This window comes from Schistocerca nitens, chromosome 2 (assembly GCF_023898315.1).
Source record: "Schistocerca nitens isolate TAMUIC-IGC-003100 chromosome 2, iqSchNite1.1, whole genome shotgun sequence".
NCBI classification, from domain to species: Eukaryota; Metazoa; Arthropoda; class Insecta; order Orthoptera; family Acrididae; genus Schistocerca; species Schistocerca nitens.
This window is the reverse complement of record NC_064615.1, coordinates 613,914,033-613,928,328: the sequence shown is the minus strand read 5'-3', so window position 1 is coordinate 613,928,328 and position 14,296 is coordinate 613,914,033. Positions and strand designations below refer to the sequence as shown.

At 37.5% G+C, this 14,296-nt stretch overlaps 1 protein-coding gene across 1 annotated transcript in view; it reads left to right on the top strand.

Annotated features, from left to right (window-relative positions):
* The window catches only part of LOC126235199 (uncharacterized), a 305,365-nt gene that overhangs the window by 85,190 nt on the left and 205,879 nt on the right, over positions 1–14,296 (top strand). Inside the window, exon 6 of the mRNA XM_049943929.1 lies at positions 13,810–14,263. Within this exon, the coding sequence (XP_049799886.1) occupies positions 13,810–14,263 (454 nt within the window). The remainder of the gene's footprint in view (positions 1–13,809; positions 14,264–14,296) is intronic.

Here is a 14,296-nt window from a genome sequence, read left to right as displayed (position 1 = left end):
GGATGCCATCATTATTTAACCATACAGTAAAACAGCAAGGCAATTTTGGTTAGTGTTACAAGGCCAGATCAGTCAATCACCTAGACTGTTGCCCCTGCAACTACTGAAAAGGCTGCTGCCCCTCTTCAGGAACCACGCGTTTGCCTGGCCTCTCAACAGATACCCCTCCGTTGTGGTTGCACCTACGGTATGGCTATCTGTTTCACTGAGGCACGCAAGCCTCACCGCCAACATAAAATTGGTAGTTTTTTATATAGAATGCTGTGTTATGAAGGTCATGTCCAGAAGAGGATGGGCACCAGGTTGAGGAAGTTGAAAGAAAGTTTGAGAGACAAGAAACTTTCTGGTGGTAAAACCATAAGAGGCAGGCTGACAGAGAAAATGATTGAATGACAGCAGTATTATGGGTTGGCCATTAGAAATAATACTGAGGAGTTGTTGAAAATGAAGCAGGCAGTAGGGCTACCTTCTTCCAGAGACTGTCAACTGATGAAAAACCAGTACACCACCTTTGCCCTCTGGACCTGATTCGTGGCTCAATTACCACAGTGCCCAATACTCAGACAGTTCATACAGCCTTAAACATTCCATCCCAGCAGCAGTCATGGATATCATAAAACCTATTTACAGAGATCTGGCAAATCCTGAATTACTGAAGAAGTGTCTGCATTGTCAGACTCAAAATCCCAATGAGTCATTCAGTAATCTTATATGTAGTCTCTTACCTAAAAACATTTTTGTTGGAATGAAGACACTAAAGTGGGGCGCCAGTGACGATGTTATTGCTTTTAATGAAGGCAACAGTGGAAGGGTGAAAGTGGTACAGCATATGGGAATTAATCCTGGAGCAAACTGCATCAGAGAACTTGAACGAATGGACAAGGTTCGCATTGATAAAGCAGAGTATGCGGTACAGTTGGCCACTAAAGAGTCCAGAAAGAAGGAAGAAAACTTGAAAAAAGATATAGTGGATGATGTTCAGTGTACTTCTGAGTGACTAAAAATAAAAAATTCAGAATATATTAAGTGAGACAAGAGAAAATTTAGAAGCCGTTCCTGAAAATTTAAATTTTCTGTTGCATTTTTCCCTAAATCTCAGAAACCACTTCGAGTAGAGTATTCAAATTTTCAAGGAGTAATAACAAACATGTCCGGAGTCTACTGAACTAAAAGAACAGTGTAATGTTAATTAACATTATTTAGGATAACATACAAAAAAGGGACACAAAATTTTAAGTGTGTAATTAAAAAATTGTATTTCCAAAAGCAGTGGCTGAGGTGCAATTATTGTAGTTCAGTAGACTCAGAACATACAGTTTAATGTCCTGTGAAAATTTCATGTCGGTGGCTATGGTGGTTCCCGAAATACAGGAAAGCCAAGTCACTAAATTTAACATTGTTGGGATAGGGCGTTCCAACTCCCCTTAACATTTTTGCATTGTTTAATTGATTATATTCATTTACAGGTGAAGCTCTGAATATTGAGGTCATGTCCTGATTTATTTTGTAGGAGTCTGAAGATCATGGCTGGGCAAATGATATTTGAACAGGTTCTAGACTTTCCAATAGATGGCATCAGGGTAAAGTATCAATGATGTAACATTTGACTCGTGTGGCGCTTTTGCAAGGGCTACACGAGAAACTAAGATCGAGCCACTGCAACAATCTATTGCCCTGCTTAAAATTTGATGATTTTGTGGAAAACAGGAGAAATAGCACTAAATTCTATCATCTTACAAACTATCGTATTTGACTACGTTTTTCTGTAAAAGTCATCATACATGTATGGGTACTGTGTGCAAATATTAATGCTGCTGTTTAAGTAAAGGTAACATTTAAAAGTGGAAATGTCCTTCAAAAAGCATTACTTGGTTCTGAACGCAGAACATTATTTTATATGATTATGAGAGACTATAATGATTTACTAAGGGGGTTGCAAATTACAAATCCAGTTGCTGGTGTTGTACAAGAATACTGGGTACAATGTTACCAGCTTTTAATTAGCTTTAGAAGTAGTGACATTCAGATGAAACAAGAAGGAAAATTAATGCAGAATAGTATGTCTAACAAACGAAATCATTCACATTAAACTTACTGTAATTGTTGTGAGAATAAATCACAGCGGCAAGGCCCATTGTGAAGATGTTACCGACAGACTTCAGTAGATCACGGGAAGAACCAAAGTTTGGGAATGGGCCAGTATTGCAACCATTATATTTCATTTATTTTTCCGTTATTACATGTGGCTTGCACTGTAGAAGGTATGGCAGTCCATGTTTCACAGTTGCTCAAGCACAGTACTACAGAAGGCTTGGATGGGGAACAGTGATACAAACTTGGCTGCGAACTAGATGAATGTGGGGAGGGGAGTAGTGAGTGTGCAGCAGATTACATCATGGTTTCAACCATGGGAATGTATATTTCATACTTTGGCTTTTTGGAACATTTACCATGTTCCAACTGCAGTTTGTCAGAATTGGATTGACTTTAAAATTGGACAAATACTCAACAATATTATTCATTTCAGGAGGAGATAGTTAAAGTCTAGATAGGGGCCTGTGGTGCCGACATATGACGGGAACGAAAGATGGTTCAACTGCTAATTCTACATGCCCAGTGAAAGAACAGTGGGCAAACAATACTTTTGGAAGCACATGTCATTGTAAAATTCTCATGTCGATACAGGAACAAAATTCGATACGTATTCGGATAAAAACAGCTATTTTCTCAAGTCCTACTGTAACCACAACCTCAGAAATCGCAATGTATTTGGAAAGAACAGCTAAATATTTGTGACTATGAAGATACACATTCCACAGCTGTGACATTATTATTATTATTATTTCTTTACTTTCTCAGACGTTAAGTCTGGTTGAGAATGGAAAGTGACGCGGACCTTGATCAAGCGTCACTTCCTATTAACTGTACGGTATGTGTTATATTGCATTTAGGAACTTTCGGGTAATTGAACATGTATCAATAATTACGGATTTCTGTAGTTGTATATATGTGTTTGGATGTAGCTGTATTGCATTGATGTACTGGTGGATATTGTGTGGTATGACTCCTGTAGTTGATACTATAATTGGTATGATGTCAACTTTATCCTGATGCCACATGTCTTTGACTTCCTCAGCCAGTTGGATGTATTTTTCAATTTTTTCTCCTGTTTTCTTTTGTATATTTGTTGTATTGGGTATGGATATTTCGATTAGTTGTGTTAATTTCTTCTTTTTATTGGTGAGTATGATGTCAGGTTTGTTATGTGGCGTTTTTTTTATCTGTTATAATGGTTCTGTTCCAGTATAATTTGTATTCATCATTCTCCAGTACATTTTGTGGTGCATACTTGTATGTAGGAACTTGTTGTTTTAGAAGTTTATGTTGTAAGGCAAGCTGTTGATGTATTATTTTTGCGACATTGTCATGTCTTCTGGGGTATTCTGTATTTGCTAGTATTGTACATCCGCTTGTGATGTGATCTACTGTTTCTATTTGTTGTTTACAAAGTCTGCATTTATCTGTTGTGGTATTGGGATCTTTAATAATATGCTTGCTGTAATACCTGGTGTTTATTGTTTGATCCTGTATTGCAATCATGAATCCTTCTGTCTCACTGTATATATTGCCTTTTCTTAGCCATGTGTTGGATGCGTCTTGATCGATGTGTGGCTGTGTTAGATGATACGGGTGCTTGCCATGAAGTGTTTTCTTTTTCCAATTTACTTTCTTCGTATCTGTTGATGTTATGTGGTCTAACGGGTTGTAGAGGTGGTTATGAAATTGTAGTGGTGTAGCCGATGTATTTATATGAGTGATTGCTTTGTGTATTTTGCTAGTTTCTGCTCGTTCCATAAAGAATTTTCTTAAATTGTCTACCTGTCCATAATGTAGGTTTTTTATATTGATAAATCCCCTTCCTCCTTCCTTTCTGCTTAATGTGAATCTTTCTGTTGCTGAATGTATGTGATGTATTCTATATTTATGGCATTGTGATCGTGTAAGTGTATAGAGTGCTTCTAGGTCTGTGTTACTCCATTTCACTACTCCAAATGAGTAGGTCAATATTGGTATGGCATAGGTATTTATAGCTTTGGTCTTGTTTCTTGCTGTCAATTCTGTTTTCAGTATTTTTGTTAGTCTTTGTCTATATTTTTCTTTTAGTTCTTCTTTAATATTTGTATTATCTATTCCTATTTTTTGTCTGTATCCTAGATATTTATAGGCACCCGTTTTTTCCATCGCTTCTATGCAGTCGCTGTGGTTATCCAATATGTAATCTTCTTGTTTAGTGTGTTTTCCCTTGACTATGCTATTTTTCTTACATTTGTCTGTTCCAAAAGCCATACTTATATCATTGCTGAATACTTCTGTTATCTTTAGTAATTGGTTGAGTTGTTGGTTTGTTGCTGCCAGTAGTTTTAGATCATCCATGTATAGCAAATGTGTGATTTTGTGTGGGTATGTTCCAGTAATATTGTATCCATAATTTGTATTATTTAGCATGTTGGATAGTGGGTTCAGAGCAAGGCAGAACCAGAAAGGACTTAATGAGTCTCCTTGGTATATTCCACGCTTAATCTGTATTGGCTGTGATGTGATATTATTTGAATTTGTTTGGATATTAAGTGAGGTTTTCCAATTTTTCATTACTATGTTTACGAACTGTATCAATTTAGGATCTACTTTGTATATTTCCAATATTTGTAGTAACCATGAGTGGGGTACACTATCAAAAGCTTTTTGGTAATCAATGTATGCGTAGTGTAGCGACCTTTGTTTAGTTTTAGCTTGATATGTCACCTCTGCATCTATTATCAGTTGCTCTTTACATCCTCGTGCTCCTTTGCAACAGCCTTTTTGTTCTTCATTTATAATTTTGTTCTGTGTTGTATGTGTCATTAATTTCTGTTTAATGATTGAAGTTAATATTTTGTATATTGTTGGTAGGCATGTTATGGGGCGATATTTAGCTGGGTTCGCTGTGTCTGCTTGATCTTTAGGTTTCAGATAAGTTATTCCATGTGTGAGTGTATCAGGGAATGTGTATGGGTCTGCAATGTAACTGTTAAATAATTTAGTTAGATGTGAATGTGTTGAGGTGAACTTCTTTAACCAGAAATTTGCTATTTTATCATTTCCAGGGGCTTTCCAATTGTGAGTAGAATTAATTGCTTGGGTGACTTCATGTTGCAAAATTATCATTTCAGGCATTTGTGGTATCATCTTGTATGTGTCTGTTTCTGCTTGTATCTACCGTGCATGCCTGTTATGTTGTACCGGGTTTGACCATATGTTGCTCCAGAAGTGTTCCATGTCTGTTATGTTTGGTGGATTGTTTATTTTAATGTGTGTGTTATCTATTGTCTGGTAAAATTTCTTTTGGCTTGTGTTGAATGTTTGGTTTTGTTTCCTTCTATTTTCACTTTTTTTGTATCTTCTGAGTCGTTTGGCTAATGCTTGTAATTTCTGCTTCTTTTCGTCTAATTGCTCTGTCGCTTCTTGTGAGATTTTACCTAACCTTTTTCGTTTTTTTTCCGAGATTTCATTTCTTATAAATTGTGTTAGCTGTCCGATGTCTTTTCTCAGTTTTTCTATTCTGATCTGTAGCCTGTGTTGCCATGCTGGTTTTGTGGGTTTCTTCTGTGTGTTGGTTGGTTCTGATCTCTGTCTAGTGTGTATATTTAGTGTAGTGAGTGCTCCTATATAAACCAGTAGTTGTAACTCTTCCATAGTTGTGTTTTCATTTATTTTGTTGTGTATGATTGTGTTGATAGTTTTTATTGTTGTTTCGACTTGTGGGTTATTTGGTGGTCTATGCAAGAATGGTCTTATGTCTGTATTTGTGTCTTTGTATTCTATATATGTCAGCTGAAATTTTTCTTCTATATCTAACATGTGTGTCACTTCGTGTTCTATTTGTGCTTGTTCTGGTGGCTGTCTTAAGATTTCGTTTTCCTCTGATTGTTTAATTGGTGCGTGTTTTTCTTTGTTTGTTTGCTCTGGGATGTTTGAGTCCATTACTGTATTTTCTTCTTCTTCTGATTGCACATTATTTTGTTCCAGTATTTGTTGTACTTGTTGTTTGATGTTTTCTAATTCTGACTGGGGTATCCTGTTATTTTTGATTATTACACGGATCTGATCAGCTAGTCGTTGTTCTGTTAAAAATTTTAATTCTGGGTATCTGGTAATAAATGTTGTGTATACTTGTGATCTGTATCCAGTTGTGTTTGTTCCTAGGTTTGTTGCTTGGTAATAACAGAACATGAGGTGTCGATTAACTTCATCTGACCATCTCATCCTCTGTCTTTGTTTTCCTTCTAGGGTGGTTGCAGGAAGCATATCCTGCAAAACACCTCTATTTGGATTTAAATCATTTTCCAGTTGGCTAGCAGTGTCGTTACCATTGTGGGCTGGCATAGGGTTCAAGCGTCGTCCCCGACCATGACGGCGCTTGTCCGAGGCTTCTTTAGTTCTGTCCTGAACCAACTAATCACACTAAAGGGGGGTTAGCCCTATTAGTGGTTTGTTCTTTTCGTCGCCTTTTACGACTGGCAGAACATACCGGAGGACTATTCTTTTCCCGGGCCTCCACGGGTATTATTATTATTATTATTATTATTATTATTATTAAAATAGTGACACCTTAGGTGACAGGGTTAGTAAGTGAAAACCTAGAAAAGAAAATCCTCTGCAAATAAATGTAAACCATTTCTTTTCTTGTATTTTATTTCTTCATGTTTTATAAAAATGTGGACGATCAATAAACAGCATAAATTTAGAATAGGTATAATGTTAACTATTTAGGCAGATATTTTGTCAATAAAACAGTTTGTAACTTTGATTTGTCAGAATATGTTAAAAATAAATTTTTCTCAAGAAGTCTCTTGAGCCTTATAATCAGGTCATCTTATATTCGAGTAAATGTGTTACAGTATTTCTTGAGTGTCTACATTCTGATAATACAAGGTGAAATAAAGTAAACAAAAAGCAATGATTTACATTACTTTTTATCTTCACTTCCTTTTCTCCTTACTGTGATATCATTATTTTTAATAATAGCAACCCATCACTTTCATCATCATCCTCGTCATCACCACTTGGATCACGGTATGCCTATAATTATGTGAAATTTGCTTCATGTTCTGTATCTGATATTCGAGATTATGATGTGTTATGTAAAATTATTTTGAAAACATTATCTTGTCAGTAATGTTATAAGAAAACTGGGGCTTGATACTCTGTTTAATCTCCGCTACTTTATTAAAAATCATGACTGATAATAATACTGTTAACTTCCATTTTCTTTTGAAACTAACAAAATAGCTATTGCCCACACTTGGCTGGGAAACAATTCATTTGGTATTTTGCTGTCCGTGAAAAGAAATGGCTTGCTTTTGTAATAATTGCATTTAGAAAAGTTACCATGACTGCAGGTTCTAATGCATGTAATATGTAATTAGTAATTACACACAAATTGGCTTTTGAATAACCGGTAAAGAAATGAAAGGCTTCTGTATTTAATTCCCACACTTTTAATGAATGAAAGATATTTTTTTCTTTTTCTCTAAAGTGCAGGAAGATATTGAAAGAATGTAGTCATAACAAACAATTTTTTAATGCTTTACTAAACACTCAGTCTGCACGCAAAAATCAGATTCCCTTTTGCGAGTACAGCTCAGTGTCATAGACCTAATTCCTTCAAAGACCCAGTGGCAAGAGAGCAAGAGCTCAAGATAACAAGAGAACTTTTCTCGCTTGTAGAAGTCCTTTGACTATATTCTAATAGTGTTGTCATTGTATAATTTTCATCTTAATTTTTGCCTCATTACTAGTTACAAGGTTCATGCCTCACTGCATTAGGTAATGTTGGTACCATGAATATTATTTCACTTAAGTACGCTAGATACTGTCATTTAATAATTATTTCTCTTGGTGTGGGAGAAAATTCATTGAGTATGGCTTTGACATCACAACGGCAAATCAAAATAATCAAGCATCTTATGGATGTTGCTCATATATCCTAGCAAACAGTCATGCCTTTTCCGTAGACTGATTATATGAAGCTGATACACAAGTAGTTTTTCATCAAACGCCACAAGAAATTTCTGAGCTAGTTTTGTTCTGCATTGTAATTTAAGCCCCACCCTCATCACCATCCTCACATACTAGCCGATATTTACTTTGAATTCTGAGATGTATACAGCCTTCATGCAAATAATTTCTCCAGTAATCAGAAAACCTTCAACACATTTCTCTTGCATATAGTTAACAATTCGTTAAAACCTCCTCTAATTGGCCTGCTGACAGTTTTGAGTGTACAAGTCTCAGTCTTTAATTTATTATGTATGTGACGTTCTTTTCTGTGACATCAAATTTTCTTCCTGCTGTGCATTTTTTTGTGGCCACTGCTCCATGAGCCCCCATTGACTAAAAATTTGCATTGTGTTATTTGCATGAACCAATTGTATACCACAAAATTGAAGACCCACATTTTTCAGTGGTGTTAAGGATGTAATTTGCATCCCTTATTGATTGCTATAATTTACATTCTTACAGCATTGATAGTACAAGCAAACTGAATGATACAGTATTTTGTCCTCTCGGTTCCCTGCAACTGAATTGGCAGAAATTATACCACTTGGAATTAATGCTGTAGCCAACGCTGAACATTGACTATGCTGCAGACCAGTAACAGCCGAACATTGACTGTGCTGCAGACCACTAACGGCTTTTAACACTGTTGTTGAAACTTGTGTCATTTGTTATGCCATGTTTCAAGTGTCCTGTGTGAACATATTTTTGTTCGACTCTCATAGAAATGTATATATTTTTGAGTATTTGTCCTGTTCCAAATCTCTTTCAATTCGACTAATAAGTAATGGATTCAGGTGAGCTGCAGTTTAAACGTGGTAGATGTTCATAAAAATCCAAGATACAACCCCACAGTTGGTAGCAGAGTCAGTCCGGATGTGGAAAGGGTGCTTCTGGATGCCATGATGAGTACAGGGTGCAACCAACTGCAGGTGGTGGCCCATGTCGATACCAATGATATGTGTCGCTTTGGATCGGAGAAGATTCTCTCTGGTTTCAGGCGGCTAGCAGAAATGGTAAAGACTGCCAGTCTCACTTGCGACATTAAGGCAGAGCTCATCATCTGCAGCATCGTCGACAGAACCGACTGTGATCCTTCGGTGCAGAGCCGAGTGGAGGATCTGAATTAGAGGCTCAGGTGATTCTGTGACCGTGTAGGCTGCAGATTCCTTGACTTACACAATCAGGTGGTGGATTTCCGGGTTACGCTTAATAGGTCAGGAGTCCTCTACACACAGGAAGAGGCTACATGGGTAGCGGGGGCTGTGTGGAAGTGACTGGGCAGTTTTTTAGGTTTGAGGGTCTCAGGAAACCACAGAAATGACGTCTGCCTAAAAGGGGGCAGGTAGAGCACAGTAAGGTAGTTGTAGAAATGATTGGTATTGTAGTTGTAAATGGTCATAGCTATGTTGGGAAAGAACCAGAGCTCCAAACCCTAATAGAAAGCACTGAAACTCAAATAGTTATAGGTACGGAAAGCCAGAAATAAGTTCGGCCAAAATTTTTTCAAATGACCTAACAGTGTTCAGAAAGGATAGATTAAATACAGATGGTGGTGGAGTATTTATTGCTCAGTAGTAGTTTATCTTGTAGTGAAATAGAAGTAGAGAGTTCCTGCAAAATGATATGGGTAGAGGGTATACCTGACAATCAGACAAAACTATTAATTGGGACATTTTACCACGCAAGCCTCCCCACGAATGGCAAGGTCCACGGTTCGTGGGGTTCTGATAACGCGTAGAAAAGATGTGCAGTGATTTCAAAGAGATAGTGTTGATGGCAGTTTAGATATATATGCCACATAAATTAATAAGTGATTGTACTGAGCCCCCATGGTACACAAAATGGGTCAGATCACTGTTGCAGGAAAAAAAAGCATGCCAAATTTAAAATCCCCAAGATTAGTAAAGTTTTGCAGAAGTTCGAAATACAGTGCGTACGTCAATACGAAATGCCTTTAATAATTTCCACAGCGAAACTCTTTCTGGGAATCTGCAGGAAACCCAAAGAGATTCTGGACATACATAAAGCACATCAGTGGCAAGATGCAATCAATATCTTCATTACGTGATAACAATGGTGAAGTCACTGATGACAGTGCCACTAAAGCAGAGTTATTAAACACTGTTTTCTGAGGCTTCTTCACCAAAGAAGATGAAGTAAATAATCCTGTATTCCAACCAAGAACAACTGCCAAGATGAGAAACACAGAAGTAGATATCTTTGGTGTAGCAGAGCAGCTTAAATCACTTAATAAACGTATGCCCTCTGGTCCATATTGCATACCAGTCAGGTTCCTTTCAGAGTATGCTGATACAATAGTTCCATATTTAGCAATTATATACGACGACTCGCTCACAGAAAGTTACGTACCTAAAGAGTGGATAGTTGCTCAAGTCACAACAATACCCAAAAAGGGAAATAGGAGTAATGCGCTGATTTAGAGGCCCATGTCGATTTGCACTAGGATTTTGGAACGTATACTGTGTTCGAACATTATGAATTACTTTGGGGGAAAAAAAGGATACATTGACACAGTCAGCACGGATTCAGAAAATCTCATTTTTTCGAAACACAACTAGTTGTTTATATTCATGAAGTAATGAATGCTGTTGACAGGGGATGTCAAATGTTTCCATATTTTTAGATTTCCAGAAGGCTTTCGACACCATTCCTTACAAGCGCCGTGTAACCAAACTGTGTGCCTACGGAGTATCGCTTCAGTTGTGCGACTGGATTCGTGATTTCCTGTCAGAAAGGTCATAGTTCGTAGGAATAGAGGGAAAGTTATTGAATAAAATTGAAGTAATACCCAGCGTTCCCCAAGGAAGTGTTATAGGCCCTCTATTATTCCTGGTATATATTAACGACATAGGAGACAATCTGAGTAGCTGTATTAGATTGTTTGCAGATGATGCTGTCATTTACCATCTTGTAAAGTCATCAAATGACCAAAACGAATTGCAAAGTGATTTAGATAAGATACCTGTATGGTATGAAAAGTGGCAACTGACCCTGGATGAAGAAAAATGTGAAGTTAACACATGAGTACTAAAATACTCTATGATAATCTAGGTGATAATCTCAGCAGCCCTCTTAGATTGTTTGCAGATGACGCTGTAATTTACCGTCTAGTAAAATCATCAGACGATCAATTCCAATTACAAAATGATCTAGAGAGAATTTCTGTATGGTGTGAAAAGTGGCAATTAGCAATAAACAAAGAAAAGTGTGAGGTCATCCACATGGGTACTAAAGAAATCCGATAAATTTTGAATATACGATAAATCGCACAAATCTAAGGGCTGTCAATTCGACTAAATACCTAGGAATTACAATTATGAGCAACTTAAATTGGAAAGAACACATAGATAATACTGTGGGTAAGGCGAAACAAAGACTGCGCTTTGTTGGCAGAACATTTAGAAGAAGCGACAAACCAACTAATGAGACATCCTACATTACACTTGTCTGTCCTCTGCTGAAGTATTGCTGCACAGTATGGGATCCTTACCAGGTAGGATTGACGAAGGACATCCAAAAAGTGCAAAGAAGGCAGCTCGTTTCGTGTTATTGCACAATAGGGGTGAGAGTGTCACTGATATGATACGCGAGTTGGGGTGGCAGTCACTGAAACAAAGGTGGTTTTCTTTGCGGTAAGATCTATTTACGAAATTTCAATCACCAACTTTCTCTTCCGAATGCGAAAATATTTTGTTGACACCCACCGATGTAGAGAGAGACAATCGTCATAATAAAATAATTGAAATCAGAGCTCAAATGGAAAGATTTAGCTGTTCCTTTTTCCCACGCACCATTAAAGAGTGGAATGGTAGAGTAGTAGTATGGAAATGGTTTGATGAACCCTCTGCCAGGCACTTAAGTGTGAATTGCAGAGTAACCATGTAGATGTAGAAAAGAAATCCGCTAAATTTCAATTATGCGATAAGTCACACAAACCTTAAAGCTGTAAATTCTATTAAATACTTAGGGATTACAATTAAAAATAACCTAAATTATAATGATCACATAGATATGTTGCGGGTAGAGCAAACCAACTACTCTGATTCATTGGTAGAACACTTAGAAGGTTCAACAGGTATACTAGAGAGACTGCTTGCGCCACGCTTGTCTACCCTATTCTGGACTATTGCTGTGCAGTGTGGGATCCGCATCACTTGGGACTGATTGATGACACCGAAAAAGTTCAAAGAAGGGCAGCTCATTTTGTACTATCACGAAATAGGGGAGGTAGTGCCACAGACATGATACATGAATTGGACTGGCAATCATTAAAATAGGCATTTTTCGTTGTGACAGGATCTTCTCATGAAATTTCAATCACCAGTTTTCTCCTCTGATTGTGGAAACATTCTGTTGGCACACACCTACATAGGGAGAAATGATCGTCACGATAAAATAAGAGAAATCAAGGCTTGCACAGAAAAATTTAGATGCTCGTTTTTCCCCTTCCTTTGTTCGAGAGTGGAATGGTAGCGAAACAGCTTGAAGGTGGTTCATTTAACCCTCTGCCAGGCACTTTCATTGCGAATAGCAGAGTAATCACGTGGCTGTAGATGCAAATAAACACTTTCGGTCTTGCCATTGTTGCTTTGACTGACCTCATTGTTTTAATTGTTTCACTGTTTGAGTAACACAGGCCAAAAAGGCACATAATTCAGCATTAATGATGAGACATGGGATCCATTCGATTGGCACAGTTCTGGGAGCCAGCAAATACAACCCCACATGTGTGGTCATCAGATAAATGGAACACCTTATATTACACAACATAAAAATGTTCAGCAGCAATAGTTTGAGTTGGAAATGTAAGATGACCAGGTATTTATTGAATAACAAATTTAGAATAAAGCTAGTCTTATAGTTGGGTTAATATACTAACTCTTCAATATCGTGTTTCCACTGATCTGCCAAGTTTGAGGAGAATACTGTCTTTGTTTATCCTGTATTGTTTTAGGTTCTAAATTTGAATTGTAGTGATTTGAGTTAAGAATATACATTGTGCTTACTTTTGTGAGGTCTTGTTTTATATGTATAAAATCCCTAGCTCTTATTGGTTATTTGGGATTGATTTCTACGTTCTGGTAAAAATTGATTTTTCTATTTGTTTCTCTTATTATGTCTACTATTTCTTGTTACATCCACAGTTCCATTCACCCCTTCTGTTTTTTAAACATTTCAGCCACTCCACTGATGCATTTTCAAATCGCTATCTTCCTCCTCCCCTCATCCATTGCCTTCCAGCTTGGAGTTTTGCAGTGCCCTGACTTACCTTGCCTGTCTTGTCTCTATATCTTACGGCTATGTCTTAATTCTTTCGTTTATACACTTTTCAGTTTTGTTTGTTGTAGTTAGTTGTTTTTTTAAATGTAGTATTGCTCTTGGTTTTAATTTCTAAGTGGTCATTATCAGTGTTGAAACGTGGCTAGTCCCCCCCCCCCCTCTCCCCACTCCTCTCTCTCTCTCTCTCTCTCTCTCTCTCTCTCTCTCTCTCTCTCTCTGTCTGTGTGTATGAGTGATAAAGATTGATATATTTTACAAATAAAAAAAAACACATATATATATATAATTATATATCTTCCGTCCAGTTTCTTCCAGGCAGTGTGTGAAGCTGAGATGTGATGCAGTCATCTTGCATATATGGAATGTAGTTTTGGTGCTGGAAAAAAATTTGTTGGCACTATGTTACAGGTATGTGGCTTTTGATCCTCTTGGCCATAAGCTGATCACTGGAATCTCCAATGTGCCACCACACTCAACTCAGTGGGACCGTTCAGCAGGTAGCCATCATCTTAGTCATCACCACCATCTGTACCACCATCAGCCTTTCCATCGTACAGCTGCTAGACATCACGCATTGTATTGCACCCATCATCAGCAATCAACAAATGTGCCTGGTGAACGGAGTGAGGAACAGTTGGAAAGGGATGGCAGATTTAATGATGGGATTTCATATCTTTCATCTCCACGTGAAGGCAGAACACAAAATGGCACTTGGGAAGTTACAAGCTCATCTACATCTGCCACCAGTCCACCACCTGACTATGAGAGACGCATCTCTGTCTGCTATAGATCATTAGCACAGCGGTACGAGCAGCTGCTCCAACGATATTTTGATCTTGTGCGTCCTCGTTTTGTGGTTACGGTATGTTCTGATTTGTACAGTTGTATATAGTTA